Source organism: Psittacula echo (genome assembly GCF_963264785.1).
Source record: "Psittacula echo genome assembly, chromosome: 7".
NCBI classification, from domain to species: Eukaryota; Metazoa; Chordata; class Aves; order Psittaciformes; family Psittacidae; genus Psittacula; species Psittacula echo.
In genome coordinates this window covers 30170501-30187826 of record NC_137740.1, presented here as the reverse complement: position 1 = coordinate 30187826, position 17326 = coordinate 30170501, and the positions used below count along the sequence as shown (strand labels likewise).

Below are 17326 nucleotides of genomic sequence, written 5' to 3'. Positions count from 1 at the left end.
TCAGCTGCCAGCCCTCTGTTCTGCTGGGAAGCATTTGGCCACCTCACTGTCCTTGGTGTCTGACTCTACTGAGGCTGTACTGCAGGAATCATTGTACATGTCTGAAAAGGAAGACATGGTAATTGTCATACAATTTGTCTAAAGGACATCCCATCTACAGTCTTGAAGTTTATTGTTAAAAACATAAAATAAAATAAAAAATAAATAATCACAATTCTACTGCTGTCCTAATTCCTTCACTAAAGGCAGTGGAGGTTATTTTGGCGTATAACTAACTGTAATGTGTGTATGGCTTTATTTTTCTTTTGAAACATTAGACATGTCAAAGAAATGAAAAGACACAGTTAGGCACTGAGGGTAAAGACAGAACTGACCTGCTTTGGAGGTGAAGAAGCAACAATTACCAAACTTCCTTTAAAGCAGAGCAAAGAACCCTGGTTAACTTTCAGAAATGTTTCTTCCACTTCAACAAACTGATTAAAAATAAAACCTAAATCAACTCAAAACTAAAATCAAAAGAAACATGTAACTCAGAATAAAATGCTAGTAACTCTCTATCACAGATCCCATAGGAATGGCTATGCCAGATTTTGCTTTCTTCTGTTAGCAGAAGAAAAACAGGACACATTTTGGTAAATTATACTTAAGAATGGGGAAAAATGAATCTAAAACTGTAAATCTTTGATCTGAGTAGCTGAGATTCAGCTTTGCCTGTGCAACCTGTTTGGGTGTTAGGTCAGAACCAAAGCTGAGGAAAGGATGACTTTTAGTGCTGATTTGGCTGAACACTCACCAGAGCAGCCCGCCCTCCAGCCTTTGGAGCTAGCAGTGAAATATGATGAAACCCGTAATGGTTCATGAGATTTTGTTTTCAAACCTAGACCAGAACCACAGCCCAGATGCTAATCTAATTCCAGAAACTACCCAAGTCAGGATGAAATCTATGCTGCAGTTATAACATACCCTATCATATGACACACTTGGGCTAGCTGTAAAGTAGGCAGCCTGGGTACTGGAAGCCGCAGGAATTTGGTAGGAGATTCAAGATCTCCTCAGGAAAGGACAAACAATTATACCATGCCAAGGTAAGCTGCTCTGACTAACTAGATCTGACACCCACATCATCAAATTTCAGGGTAGCTGAGCTGCAACACCAGAGGCTGCAGCACGGATGTACACTGAGGCACTGTTATAGATGCAGCATTTATCATATTCTTCTTTAGTATGAAAAAATAAAAAGAAAAAAGAAAAAACAAATGCCAGTAATACATTTTTTCTGTTACCTGCATTGCTGTTCTTGATTATGTTGTTACTGTCCCCCTCTGCTGGCTGCAATATACTGGAAGGAACCCAGTCACTTTTCTCGGAGATGAGTTTCTTCACTAACCTGAAATTCAGAGAACAGTCACTGAATTTCTCTAGATTCCTTTTCCCTGGGTTGTGTTTCTTAGAGGTGCACGTTGAGCAGCTATTTCCTAAACTAAGGAAGAAGGCAGAGGACCTGGACAGTCCTACAGGTAGCCAGTGACTTAAGTTTCAGCAGTCTCATATGGTGACCCCATATCCCAGAGCAAGCACACTTGCAAACAGACTATATGACAAGAAACCAGTGGCCTTGGCCTGTGTTTGAGACCCTTGATCAAATTTAGAGCTGATCTTTTATATTATCTATCTCCTTTGCTGTAAATTCCATCCAGGATGGATGGGTTTAGCTCACTTCCCACCTACTTCACCCTGCTGGACTTGTTCCCATCTCAGCTACACATCAGTTCTGAGTGAAGGGTCTGACTGCATGGGCACTTGAAGGAGATCAGATCTTCTTCCTTCAAATTACCCATGGAAGGAAAATTCAGATGTCCAGCCAGGTCCATTCCTAACACTCACTTCTCAGCAAGAGAGAATAAATACACTAAAACATAAGTAAGCTCAAGGGGGCCAGATTCATTCCACTTTGTCAACCACACTTTATATCTAAGCTTTTGGGGCTAAAAATGGTCTCTGGTTCACTTGTGCAGCTCAGTGGAAGGCATGGGGATTTTACGGATGTATCCTATGGATGGGTGCTGCCTTGACAACTGGCTAAAGGTGTCAAAAGCCCAGATATTCTCCTCTGTTTCCTTTATGCAAATTTCAATCCTCTTAACCCTCATATCACAAGCATGTGGGATGAAAACCAACCAGGTGGAATTAACAAAAGCTGCTTGTATGTTCATGCCTCCAGCTGCCTCTTTCATATTTTGGTCAATGGGATGAATGGATTTGGATTGATTTTTGAGAGGCTTTAACATTCTTCTGAATATTTTCCGTCTTTTCCAGAAAGTTATGGCTGTTCTATCTGTAAGATTCTGTCTCTCTTCTGTACTTACCATTGACCGTTCTCTCCTTCCTGCACAAATTGCACTAAATCTCCATCCTCAAGTGTAAAAGAATCCGGGAAACAGCTGTCAAAACTGCCTTCTACCCGAAAAAGATTGGTCCCCTAAAAGGAATGAAATCATGCACCAGAAATACAGTCACTATGAATGAAAGAACACTGTGCAAGAGAGAGCGAGTTTAATTAAATACTGAATTGGGCATTTCAAGCTGGCAGATTTCTTGTGTAGGGAATTGTGCCACTTCTTTTTTTATCATGCTCAGGTTATATATTATTCAAACATGGGGCTGAACTGTGCTGTGCACTCAGGTTTTAGAATTAACCAGCCAGCAATTATTCTGATACAAAACTTGGGTTTGTGACACCAGGTCACGTTACCTGGAAAAGTCTGAAATTACTTTTTTTAAGGCTGAGAGTTTTCAGTAACCCACTTCAGTAACAGGTAAAGCTACAGCTTACAAGTAGGGGTGAGTTTTTATGGTCCTGATCCACAAAGCAGTCTTGGAATAATCCCCCAACACTCCAGATGAGTTTCCATCTTCTTTATTCCCACACAACCATGAATTTAGGGCTGGTATAACCCCAAACTTTGCAGGTAAAATTGTGATCTTTAGAGAAGAGGAGGCTACATGGGGAAGAGGCAGTGTAATTTGAAAAAAGAATTACATTGTTAGGGTTGGTCTCTTCCTCCAAGTCAGAAGAGTTGGAAAGTTCATCTGTGCTGGAGGGGATGGCTTCAAAATCCTCAAATGTGTCTAGAGATGGCATTTGCCTGCTTGGCCAACCTTTTCAAAGGAAGCAAAATAAAAAGAGTTACCTATCAGTCATTAGCCTCTTTCAGACTCAGTCTTCTAAAAACAAATTTCAACTTCACTTCTCACTATTCCCGCTTACTGAATTGCTTGTGTCGTTTTACAGCTTGTTCCCTGATTTTGCCATTAAAATTATGTTGCAACCATTAGTCTGTCTCTAAAAGCCTGTACTGCTTGCTGTCATTTGTGGGAGTGAAGACAGGTGGCCACAGTATGCACGCCCATCAATACCTTGAGTATTTAGCATTGTTAAATCTCTTTCTGTTCTGGAAGTACATAAAATGAGCACCAGGAATATTTCTGTAGAGCAAGCATCATAGCAAATGATAACTTTTGCTGATGTGATTTTCAGAAGGCCACGCTCATTCAGTTTCCACCTTACCTCCATATGTTTATTTATAAATTGAAGTCTGAAGTCATTGAATTTTGGTTGACTTCTTATATCCTTGTCACCCTAAGGTGATATTACCACCTGATCAATTTACAAGACTATCCCCTGGGGCAAGCTGGAAGTGCAGGGCAGGGACAGAGTGAACAAGGCACAAAGACAACCAGACCTTGGTAGTAGGTAGAGAAGATCTCATGAATTTCTGCTGTTAGCAGTCTTATTGCATGATTTGAACCCAAAACCACCCCAGCCCAGTGGAAGGGACTTAATGACAGATTTACAGCCCAAGCACAACAGCCAGACTCTTTACCTACAAAGGCATATCGATAGGATGTGTCCTGAAGGAAATTTAGGCTAAGCCTTATAAGACCTGCCTGATGCTCCCATGGCGGAAAACTAACTCAGCCTCTTCTACACAGATGGTAATCATAATCTGCACTTTCCTTTACACTTGATACCTGTCCGTTTTCTGACAAGGATGACTACAGTCCAGCTAGGAGGAAACTTAATAGCCTTAACAGATTATAAAATGGAGTTAGTCAAATCAATGTGCCTTCCTACTTAATGCACCTGCTGTGCATTAGTTGATTCACAAGGACTCAGGCTAAGCAGATGTTGACTCAAATTATTTACAGGCTGTGGGCCACTGCTCTTGACGAAGCAAACCACTGCTCTGACAAGAAGGCATGAAGACAAATGCTCGTGCAGTGGGATTATGCATAACCCAGCAGTCATAACCCACAGTAAAACCTGGCCTGAAACAATGCAAAACCCAAGCCAGGAAGTTCAGGCAGTAAACAGAAAAGTGATCTAATCTGAGAAAAATAGGTTTACTCATCAATTTATTTAATCCCTCCCCATGCACATCCTCCTTGTTACAGGCACTGGTTGGTGCAACTTGTGGTCATGCAGTTCTGCAGCCTCTTCCCCCTCCTTTTATGCTGGGGCTGTGACTGCCTCAAATGCCCCCATTCGGTTACAAGAGAGACAGTGACCTTCTTCCAGCAGAGCATCATCCCCAGTTATAACCCTGTAGGTAGCGTTAGGTCATCTGAACTTTTCAAGGTGAAAACTAGCCGCTGAAGTGGCATTCATGTGCTAGGTTGCAACATTCCTTGCCAAGGTCTATACCAACAGAGTTTTGAGACAGAAAAGACAATTTCAGTTACAGATCATGCAGCATATAGAACTGAACCCCATATTCTGTATCAGTATCAGCTGAATCACACCAGCAAAATGCCAACAAATGTCTAAATGCACAAGAATACATTGATGCTATCTAGCTCCAAACCATTACAGAAATTTCAGTTCAAATTCACAGGCTGGGCTACAAAAGAAAAACATATCTCTCTTCCCCTTAGAAAAAGTTGAAGTTATCGTTTGCAGCTGTCATCTACAGAAACCTGAACAGCAAGGACTCCTTACAAATACATGCATCAGCCTTCTTCCATAGAAATTGCTATTCTAATTTCAGAGACTAAGAAATAGCCTAAGTATTAAGTACCTAATTCAAGCTATAAAATAACACAGATCAAATTGTGAGCTCTCTGACATCAATTAAAATAATTATTTTTACCTGTGCCTGAGTTACAGAAAACCAGAATCTGGGACATTGTTTCTCTACTTGCTAGTGATCTAAGCTTGTTTTTTCATTGCTTTCATAGGAAATAATACTCATTTAAAAAGAAAAATCTCTTGAAGTGGGAGAGAGTAAATATTATCATAAATTATATTACACTCTCAAATTGAGATGATAAATGTTTTAATTTTGTTTACCTGTCTGTGAAGCAGATCTAGGTACGGGCCTCATGGTGGAACCGGTATTACATTTAGTCTGGGCCAATATGGTGTTTTCAAAAGCATCTGCGACAGGAAGTACACTTTGTGTCTTCAGGGTGAAACAGTTATCAGACAACCAGTACAAAGTGAATTCCTGTATCAATCACCTCTGCAACTGGTAGTCCCTTTAAAAACACGTGAACTGGGGTCCAACAGTTATAAAAGAGGAGACATGTGACCAGCACAAATGAGTGAAAAGACAGCAGCATTCCACAGAAAAACTGTAAGTCTGAGAAGGACAGCAAACAGCCAACTGAATCAAACAGAAATACTGGTGTTAATTAAGGAAAATGATTGCTGGGTGAACAGTGCAGTGTTCTATTTCACTACTGCTTCCTTACACATTTTTAACATATTTTCCTTGCAGCATTTCAAATAATTATGTAGGTGATGGCATATGGTTTTGATGCTCATCCATACAGTAACGAAAGTAGACCAGGGAGACTCTCCTGTCCAGCCAGAAATGAATGGTTGCACACTTGATGAATGCAATGCAATTTTGTGGGGGAAGTGTTTATCCAAATATATCAAATGATTTGTGTTATTAACTCTGTCAGAGCCCTGGCAACAGCCGCAGTATCTCCTGGTAAAGGGATGCTAATGTTAATTTTTTCCCTCTCAGTTTGGCGAGGGATGTTGTAGGGAATGATGTAGGACCATGTTTTAACTACTGAGGATCAACTCAGCTCTGTCCTGTGGACAGCACTTGCACCTTGAAATACTCTCTACCTCTGCAGCCACACGGTTTGCTGGATCAGAAGTATCTGCCAGTAACAAAAGTGAGATATAAACAGCACAATTTGGGAAACTCTGGTGCTGGGTACCAGGATGATTCAAAATGTACTGCTGTGGTCACTAGCAAAAGCACGTATTCTGCAAACAGCAAAACTATTTCCTTTGCTGCCTCTCAATTGTTTCTTTCAACCTCTCTGTTCTAGTCTTCTCTTCTGCTGAGAGAGACATAGAAGATAGCTCTGATATGTCACTGATTCCATCACTGATCTGGCCCCTGCCAAGGTTTTGTGCAGATCAGCACAATCCTAAGAAAGGATTCCTCAGCCTGAATCTCTCCTCCCTGTCTTGCAGCAGGGGTTCCTGACTGCCTGTGCCTCATAAGTCAACATGTGATGGCAAATCCTCATGTAAAGGGGAAAGGTGACAATGGAAGCCATTGATCTTCCAGTGGCTGAACGCTTTGGTGTTATTAAACAGTAAGTGATGAATCTGCTGCAAGAAATAGGTAGAAATTCTGCTTGGCTGAAATGAAACACTGCACCTTAAATGGATATTAATGCACAGTCTAGCCTCTTCTGAAGTCTTCATGCACATGGCTCCTCCTTCTCTTATTAGGTGTAGACACTAACGAGGGAAGATGGACACAAGCAACCAGACTGCAGGTGAAAGTGAAAAGTTGCCCCTTGGCTCCCTGCTGCTGCACTCTATGGAGTGAGGCAAAAGGCAGGCAGAAAGTCTAGATCAAGAAGATATTCTAGACATTACTTCCCCAAACAGGCAGAGAATTATGGTTTTCTTTTAGGCCCGTCCGTAGGTGAAAGTTGGTAAATATGAGTGCAGGGGACAGGCAAGGGGGTGACGAGCTGTGTTTATCACAGTTAAACAGATAACTGACATCAAGCCCCTAATGGACTGCAGTGCTGTCTGCTAGCAGTGATGAGATGTGAATCCAGTGAATAATATCAAAAGATTGCCAAACAGGTTTTCATGCAGGATAGAAACACTCATACCTTCAAACCCCAGGGGAGTTGGATCACTCTTTATTTCATGTCTCTTGACTTTAACTGCAGGAACGAGGGGACCTGTGTGAAGTTTGCAGAGTCATAAGGCTGTAAATATTGTTAAAGGAGAAACTTGCTTTCCCATTTCCTAGAAACACTACCTGCCTAATACTTTCCATTACACCCAGAAGAATGACCAACCCCTAAACTCTAGGTGGTGAAGATTAACACTTCTGTGATGTGGACAGGAAACAGACCCCTTTCTACAAGACAGTGGACAGTAACTAAGTGTATCTGCTTCCAATCACGTTTCACAGATGTTTTCTCTCACTCTTGTCCAGGAGATGGCACTAACCAGACTGAGTCACAATCTCAGCTTTTTACCCATGAGGTTGGCAGGGTACAGCCCACAAAAGCCAGCACTGGACTGGAAGGCATCTGTCATAGGTCCTCCTCCAGTATCCTGACTCCACATGTGGAGGACTGGTGATGTGATGGAGCTGAACTGTTAGCAGTGGGGATCAGTGTGCAGCAGTATGCAGTAGCCTTGCATGTGATGATCCAAACACCCCAGCTAGACCTGCATTTGGCTGATGCTGAGACAAGACTCAGGCTTCAGTTCTTTTTTAAACTGAAATATTTTCTTAAAGCAGACACTGTAAATAAAATACTTAACAGAAAATCACTGCTATCCCACCCCTATCCCCCTTTGTTTTTAAAATCATTACAAAAGCAGTTTTCTCAGCATTCAAAGAAATTGCCAACAGTCTTATGGTGGACAGGATCCTAGGACAGGATTTTTTTTATATGAAACTGTAACAAAGTTTGAATTTCAATGTAATGCATACATGCTGTCTTTGATAAACCACACTAAAGAACAACCTGTTTGCCCTTTCTCTTTTTGCATGTATGCTTCTTTCTGTGTTCCCCAGCTTCGTTAATAAATACCAGGAAATAATTGTGTCTTCCCATAACTTAGTAACTGATCACGTACGTCCGAAGTTGTTATCGAGGACAGAAAGCTATGAGAACGTCTTCATCTGTTCTATGCCAATCATTTCTATCTGGTGATGTTTTAGTGCTATGATCTAAAGAAGTTGGCAAAGAAACATTTGTAGGTAGCAGTAATATCACATCCTTCCTCTGCCAATAAACCTCACCACAATCTCATTTCACGACTGATTCATTGCACAGTCAAGAATATGGTTCATATCCTTCACAACTATTTAGAATAAAATAACACTGCAACCTTCTTCCTGACAAATATATAGCAAATATTTTTATACAAATTAATTCAGCCATTTTTCCTTCTATTTTGGTTTGTGAATTGCCCTGCAAATCAGTTCCTCCACTTTGTTCCAGGAAGTGACAAAGGACAGTATATTCAGAATTTGATGTGAGATCATATGTTCTGTTACCAAAAGTAACTCTTAACACATAGGCGTAGGTGCCTACAATCCCATGGGTTGCTTTCGAGTTTAAATGTAGGCACTAATGCAGTAACTTAAAGCAAATTTTGTAAAAGTGCCTTTTTTCAAAATAATTACAGCTCAAAATAAAAATGATAAATTCCCACATAAACTGCAGAGTTCAGCGCAGTCTAGGCACCTAGCTCCATTACACATGCCTAAAAATGTCCTTGCAAACACAATTTCTAATCATAAATATGATTACACTAAATATGCTTAAAGCTGGCATCTATTGCTACTCCATTTTTGGCTTGATTTCGGGCCTGCTTACCATCTGATATCTGATATGAAGTGAGAATATTCTTTCCTTGAAAGCAAAATTCCTGAACAGCTTCAAGGAAATGGAGAAATAATTTCTGTTGAATTTCAGTTAATCTGAACAAGGGAGAAGTTGGAAAACCTAATCCCACATCAGCCAAAAATTAAGATAGTTTCCATGGAAACTAGCACCACTCTTTAAAGCCTATTATGGAGAAACTGAGAAGAGTCACTGTGTGCGCTGGCAGCACACCTTGATGGACATTCAGAATGTCATGGCCTGCCTACTGCAGGTGTTATACTGATCCTGACACCACTTCTACTGGAACCCCTTGCATTTATAAAATTTGAGCCTGATGCACTCACTCTGTGAACAGCATTTGGCAGTATATGTATCAGCCAGCACGAACAAGAAGGGCAGCTAAGCAAGCAGCATGACAATACCTTTGGTCACAGCAGAAGCATTAACTGTTGTGCTGATGGAGGAAGCTAGGGAAAAGCGACGGATAACTTCTCTTTCCTTAGATTCTGGATCTGGGAGAATAGACAGATGCAATGCAGGGCAGGATTAGAGGTTAATAAGCACTGAGGGTAAAAGATGTCCAAAGAAATGCAGCAGCTAGAAAAGGGTAAATAAAAGGTAGGTTGCTCCTCTAAAACAGCCCAGAAAAATATCCTCAACAAAAAGAAAATAGTTTATATGAACTTATTTTCAAAGCAATTCCAATTGCACCGATTTTATACTTCAGAAAAAAGACTTATGCCAATTAATATTTTAGCAACCAATTAGTGTCTAAGTACAGCTACAAAACACAAGGAGAGGAGCATGATGGTTAGAATGGTGTGCTTGTCTACAGGTAAGGTTTGGATTATTTAGACATGGAACTGTTTGTTCTGTGATGACTGAAACACACTGAAAACCAAACAGGAATGGTTTGAAGTTCACATTTGTAATTTATAGAAATTAACTGTGTGAATGCCTGAAAACATTCTCTGAGCCTCCATCCTTACCTAGGATGTGGTAGAGTGTTGTAGATCAGCTTGGAGAAAGTGAAAGCAACAGAGCTAGGTTTTTTTCTTTATTCCAATTAGGATCCTGTCTTTTCTCAAAGTCCACTCAGGACTGAAGACACAGCATTCCCAGATTTCACTATGAGATGTGAGTAGCATTTTTGACTCAAAATATTTAATAATAAATGAACTGTTGTCTAGCTTCAGAGAGTATACAATGTTTCAAAACAATTCAATGCCGTTACACAGCTCTTAAAAGACTGTGTCTACACATCTACAAGCACATGAGTACACTTCTTGCACCTACCAACTACAGCAGCACCACCTGGGAGAAAAAGTTTCTTGCTTACAAATATTTCAGGATTAACTTTTTGTCTCTTCTTGCTGAAAACTTCTAAGCACACATGCTGCGTTAGCCAAATGAGTATTTTCCACTGAGACATGAATACAGCTATTCATGTGCTTCATGTCTTGGTTTCACTAAGGTACTTGAACATTTAACTCTACCAGGGCACAACCTCAATTGAAAATGGTATTAGACATGGCTTTAAATATTCTGTTGAAGGTTTTCAGATTTCTTAAAAACTATTTGTGAATTTTGTGGTTTGATTTTTAAAAATATCAAAGAAATATTTATGTAAAAATTAAACAGTTCTTCTATTTTCACTGAAAAAAAATCCTGGGATAGATGAAGAGGTATTTAACACAAAACTCTGTGGCACAGGCTTACATGCTTTGTGGAATCTCAGCCCAGATGCTCTGAGATGGCGCCTGTGATTCAGAGAGCCTTTTCTGTTCCCATTGTATCCTTTCTCTTACTACATTTATCTTCCTTTCTCTCTCTCTTTTTTCTTTTTTTCCGCATGGTAAGCTGGCATACAGCACTGGAGTAAATGGAGTTTCAGGCAATTTTATATTTCGGGTTAAAATGTCCTCTGCAGAACTATACTACTGTGAAGATTTCCTTACCAGGGATCTTAAATTTCTCTTTCCCATCCCTCATCTACACATTTCCTTATTTTAATGTTCAGTTACACAGCATTCCTCTTTACTTTGTTTTATTTCTGCCTAGTAAATGTCACACTCACTATCTGTTTCCAGTGGAGCTGAAATCAATGTGCTCGGTTGAATGCAATTCCTATAATGTCTCATTATGCCAAAACGTCAGGAAACCATACTAGTTCCTTAAAATCTCAGTGCAATTTTAACTGTAAAATGGCTGCTGTAAAAAGGCTGTAAATTCTGTATCTGCCAGTGCACTTCCTTATCAATTTACTCATAAAAGCACATATATTCAAGTACATCCCTATTCACAGGTCCCCAAAAAGGGGAAAGAAGAGGTTAAACTCTGTTCTCAGTGATAATTACGGTAGATGACTCCAAGCTTAGGTTGCTGTAGCTGCCCTCATTGAAATACAAAGAAATTTTCATTTTATAATTAAGACGTTGAGCTACATTTACACCATTATCATGCAGCTCTTAGAGACCCTGTGACAAAGCCAAGAAATATGAACTTTGCTCTGCAAATCAAGACAGCTAATGCTGACCCAAGAGTGGGGAGATACAGAGTGCTATGAGTGTGAGGTTTCATACACCTTGGTGCCAGTTCTGGCATAGCTGTCCTGGGGGTCTCTGCATGGATGGTGTGCAAGATGGTAAAATTTCTCTTCCAGCATTTCTTTGTCCAACATGCCAAGATGCTTATATACAATATTTTCTACCCCATCACATCCAGCCTGGGCAGACAGTTCAGCAATGCTTTGATCATCCATACTCCACTACCAGTTGATATCCATCAGGCAATCTTGTTTTCCCTCTGGTTAATCTTGTTATTTTATAGTCTAAATCTTCCCTTTTATTCTCATGTATTCTGGACATGATCAGACACAGCGGGTCTCAACCAAAGTATGTTCAGCCCAGCACACCATCTCCTACCGCAGCCAGTAATGAATCCTCAAAGGAGTCAAGAGCAGGACAAGATTATTGCAGTAATTTCCCTGTTACCTTCGCACAGCTTCCGATCTTCCTTAACAAGTGCCAGCTCGGCTTTGTGTTCTCACTCCCTGCAGAAATGACCACACTGCAAATCATCCAGCCTATTTGCCAACTCGTTTCCCCTATGCCAGGACCAGATTAGTAACTGAACAGCATAACAAAGTGAAATGAGACACTGTGTAATCAAAGTGTTTCACAGGAATCTCAAGTAACAAGACCCAGCAAGACTTGAGCTGAGAGTGTCTACAGATTAACGAGTATGAACTCTTCTGAACTGTGCTTTGCTCTCTGGAATACTGAATACAGTGCAAGACATTTCACATGATAAGAAAAATTCAGATAAAAGAGCAAAAGAGGTCCAAAACAAATTTGTAAATTCACTCAAATTACATTATCCTGCATTTCTGAAATCTGTATTTTGTAATGTCCGCAAGTCACAGGATCTGAAAGCCACTCCCTTTTTGTGTTCAGAATAGTGAACTGGTTTGTCCATCTTGGATCTTACTACCAAGTGCAGCCTTAACCTTGCACCCAGAATCTTATGGCTGTGCTGGCTCTTGGTGTATTCTCATCTACTTTATAACACTCTAATTTCTGTATTTCTCTTTTTATTCTTTAATCTTGCTTCTTCCTCTTTGGATGCTCTAATACTTTGTCTCACATAAAAAACATTATTTATCAGACAGAAGAAAAACCATATAACAACTATAAAAAGAGTAATTATATTATCTTTCCAGAAAGTAATTATAAACAGTTATTCGATTTAATTTATATACACATTTCTTTCTGTCCTTTGAAGTCTCTTTGTTGTACAGCTATCACAGGAACATGCAATGCTCTCTACTGGTGGATATTAAGTATCTTCTAAATCTTTACGCACAAAGACTCCAAACACACCATTTTACAGTGTCATATAATTAAGCAGAAATGGCAATAAACCCCAGATCTTCTGAATTCTGCTTCTCTAGTGTAGCCACTAGGCCATGGCTGAGCAACATGTGAAAAAAACAGAGAGGTCCAACCAATGAACAATTTAACACATGAAAACCTCATGTAACTCAACACAGAGATGATATTCTTCCCTTCAAGTCAGTAAATTGCTGAAAGAAGCTAGGTTGGTGGTTTATAACAAGTTCACAATTTGTCCCTTGAGAGAAACTGGAAATAAATGCTATTTGCACTGTGCACCAGCAAAAGACCCAACCAGTCATCTCAAAGGTGCTTTGCCAACAGTGCCATGGGAGCAATTTTTGTTAACAGCATCTTTGAGAAGAGAAGCCATGTCTGTGCATCAGACAGGAGCATTTTGGTGAGATATGGCAGCATTTTAGGAAATAGTGATGGATGGCATTATGGGATGGAGAGAACATTGTGGGAGTGCAGGAGACAGATGGCCAGAGACCAAATGCTGCGTGGGGTGATTTTACCTTTGGGTGGAGCTCTGCGGTTGGAAAGACCTTGTAATGTGAATCGCTTTCTAGCAAGCGCTGTGCGCTCAAGGTTAAGGCTGGTGGAAGCATCAACTAGGAGAGAGAGGAAGAGGGAAGAGAAATAAGGAAGGAAGGGTCAGCTGTTCAGCTTATGGGAAAAGAAAGGTTAGCACTAAATGACAACTGAAAATAAATAAACAAATAAATTTTGATTCAGTTCAAGCCTGAGCAAGAGCTAATCAATCAGGAAGGTGACATGGGGTCAGGGTGGTTAAACCAGATGAGCCAAACAGAGCCACTGGGTTGAGTCTGGCTCACTGAGTTTTAATGGAGAACAACAACAAAAAGCAAAACCAAATTAAAATAGGTGAAGGGATGTAGCTCTCATCAAAGGGAAATACAGCTTAGCAGCAAGCTCATTAAAAAGGATCTAGTGTGTTTGAGCATGGAAACACTGGTTGGAAGAGCAAGGTTGTAGGGAGAAATAAGAGATGAATCCTTACAGTGTATGTACAGACACCAAGTGTTACTACCAGTCCCACTTTTGCTATCTAGTACCAGCACTGAAGTCTCCCATCATCAGCTCTGTGGTTGATATGCTCTCAGCCTTACTTGCTGAAGTTTTTCTAACAGCCTCCAAAACTGGCGTATAGTCATGCATTTGCTTTCATGATTTGCTGGGATATTAGGATTGCCATGCCAGCAAAGCTTACATGCCAGGCCCACACATGGATAAGCCAGCCATGCTGCCTGACAGTTGCCTTTATAGAGGTAAGTCACAGATGGATCTAGGTCCTGAGACTCTGGGTTTGAAAGACGCTCAGTTACTCACACTGCAGGAAACAGGTGGACCTAGATCAACCCCCCATATCCACGCATTCCTGCCAAATTCTGCATCTGCCCCTTTCTTTGTGTAGGCAGGTAACACATGGAAGATATACGGCAAAGGAGCAGGAAAAAAGCTGTGTGTTGGCTGCCTGGTTCTGTGCCTTAGGATTTAACCAACAGCTTTTTCTTCCTCTTTATTTCATACACAGCCAAGTGAAAATCATCAGAGGGACAAATAAATACCAGAAATACAAAGGGAACATGAAGAGACAGTGAATCCACCCTGACAGACAAGCAACAGACAGACAAGTTGTGCTTCCAATGGAAAGCGCATCCCATCACTTCCTGATTTGCAGCCAAGATAATCCAGGAGTTGAGATGCCTGCATGCTTAGGTGGGTGTGAGGTAAACAGATTTTTAATAATACAGAAGCATTGTTTTGGTGGGGTTCAGCTCCTCCTACACAGTGGCCTGGCACCAGCTTTGGACCAGACAGGTGCACCTGGTGAGGAACCACTATTAAGCTGTGGTTTCAGCAGTGGGGCACTGGGAAGCATTCAGCTTTCAGACTGCATGTGTTGGCCTAAGAGCCATTCCCTGAAGTATCTGCTCCCATTGTGAGGCAATCTTTGTAAGGACACTGTAGCTTTTAAAGAATCCAGAAATTGGTGTATAAAATACATTTACTTTCTGCTTGCATAGAGTAAGAAAATCCATAGTACTTCATTATCAGAGTCATGCAGTAAGTACAGCAGTGCATATGTGGAGGGTGTGGGTTTGTATGTTAGTTCTTCAGCTATGCCATTATAACATTTCACTGAGAGACCCCTTAGGATTTCATAAGCCCCAACAGCTTCTCAGCACCAGCCAGTCATTAGACACTGGTCTCTAAAGACGTGTTGTCTCCACCCGAGTTATTTCAAGTCTTATCCTTCATTCTGTAGCATACCAAATAACCCTGGAAACCACTTCCAAACACAATAAGGACTAGGCCCTCACGGGCAGCTGGTTGAAAATGAGCTTGCAATGGGTACTTGTGGCAAAGAAGACCAACAGCATCCTGGGCTGCATTAGGCAGAGCCTTGCCAGCAGGTCCAGGAAAATGATGCCAAGACACCTGAAGTGCTGTGTCCTGGCCTGGTCTACCCAGGACAAGAAAGACATGGAGATATGTGAATGAATACAGTGAAAGGCCATGAAGATGATTAAGGGATTGCAGTAGCTGACATGAATAAAGAGTGAGAGAGCTGGGATTGTTCATCTTGGAGAAGAAAAGGCTCAGGGGGATCTTATCAAGTAAAGAAGATGAACCCAGACACTTCTCAGTGGAGCTCAGTGATAGAATGAGGGAGGCAATGGGCATAAACTGAAATATGGAAAATTCCATTAAAAAAAGCATGAAAAACACTTTTTTACTATGAAGGAAGTTAAAGCCTGGGATGACATCCTCAACACAACCGTGGAGTCATCATCCTTGGAGCTATTCAGAACCCAACTGGACACGACCTTGAGCAACTTGCTCCAGCTTTCAGCAGAGCAGTTAGGCTAGGTGGTCTCCAGTGGTTCCTCCAGGACTTGGCTCCCTTATAACTTCCAGTCAGTGAATCTACCAAGCAGGTCCACACAAAACTGTTTTATATGTGGATAACTCAATCACAGGCAGTTATCCATAAAAATAATGAGACTGAAATAGCTTGCCAATAGCGTCCTCCCCCTCCGTACCACAGAAAACTATTTTAAAATTATCTGTTCACATTAACTACATAGATATTGTGAGTATTACAGTCAGTAGGTGGCACAAGAGAGACAGTTTTGGCAGAGCACCTGACAACGCTGCCTGTGTACTGCGGGTTAGCACAGCCATGCCCTCCCCAGAAGTCTGCAGCAGGATTCCTCTACGCCTTTGAAAGCAGGAACTAACTGTACATTTGTAAGACTGCACAGTCCCAGCTAGACGTGCCTCAAAGGACACAGAAAGTCTCAGTGGGACATCGGGAGTCGGATAGCTTCTCCGCCGGCTCTCTGCACAGTGTGTTTTACAGCCCAGCATGCACAGGCACACCCTGAATCACAAAATGATAAGTGACACACTGCTCGGCACTCCAGGAGCAGCCACATACCAGAGAATGAGGAGGCTCTCGGCTGAGCTAGCAGAATTACGGCGAGAGCCCTGAGGAACTGGTCATGGGAAAGCAGAAGACAGAAGAATGATAATCAGCGTACAGGATGATCCCAGTTCTCACACTGGACTAGTTAAAAAACATTAATAATTTCCTTGGATATTTTTGAAAAGAGGCCTTATGAATTTCAAATGAAAGCCTACTTTTCAGCTTACTTAATTAAAAAAAAAAAAAAAGTTTCTATTTATATTTATAAAAAATACTGAAATAACACTGAAACAGGTTCTTAACATTGGATTTTTTTAATGAAGAATCCTTAACTTTCTCCCCAGAATGAAAACATTCCAACGAAAAATCATTTGGTAAATAGCCTAATTTTCAAAGGAAAACATATTCAACTTCCCCCCCCCCCCCATCTCTATTTATACAGGGGCTTGCTGTTACTTCAAGCCTAATTTGGACATTAATCTCTTCGGACCTCACAATTTTCTTTTTTCTGTTATAAAAGCCTTTGTTCTAATGTTTAAAAATGCTACCTAAAAAAGAAACTGCTGCTGAAATATGTTCTGTTCCTGCTGCTACCAGATGAGATCCAGTTTCTTCTTAGTGTTCATTTTAACCTACATTGTATAGAATGTATCTATTTTACTCATGCCCTCAAATAATGGAGGGACTTTCTGTGACCACATGTGCATTTATTTACTATACACTAGACAGGAACCTATACACAGAGGAGGCAAAAAAAATTAGTTAGTAAAGCCCATAGAGTCTTAAAATTAAATATGACTAGAAACTAACTTAGCCACGATATAGAAGGTTAAAATATGCATGCTATTTGGTCCCCAAATTTTGTTTTTTAAAAACACAAGCTGTATAAAGAGCACTGTAATGCATCAAAACTCACATTTAAAAAATCCTGAACTGGTGTTCAGGAAGTTTCATGGCACAGTCTCTCAGCTTTATAGCACTGCTGTGGGGTTTTTTTTTTGATGTTGAGTTTAAATAACACACTTTTAAAGTATCCTCATAAAACTTCAGAAATGAGTGTGCAAAAATAAATATATTA

At 40.6% G+C, this 17326-nt stretch overlaps 1 protein-coding gene across 1 annotated transcript in view; it reads right to left on the bottom strand.

The window, feature by feature from the left end:
• Nucleotides 1–17326, bottom strand: part of MCF2L2 (MCF.2 cell line derived transforming sequence-like 2) — a gene marked incomplete at both ends in the record, with an annotated part of 161846 nt that continues 144520 nt past the window's right edge. The window contains 8 exons of the mRNA XM_080623389.1: nt 1–101; nt 1284–1387; nt 2367–2479; nt 3041–3159; nt 5351–5437; nt 7159–7230; nt 9321–9410; nt 13310–13405. Coding sequence (XP_080479515.1) covers nt 1–101; nt 1284–1387; nt 2367–2479; nt 3041–3159; nt 5351–5437; nt 7159–7230; nt 9321–9410; nt 13310–13405 — 782 coding nt within the window. The remainder of the gene's footprint in view (nt 102–1283; nt 1388–2366; nt 2480–3040; nt 3160–5350; nt 5438–7158; nt 7231–9320; nt 9411–13309; nt 13406–17326) is intronic.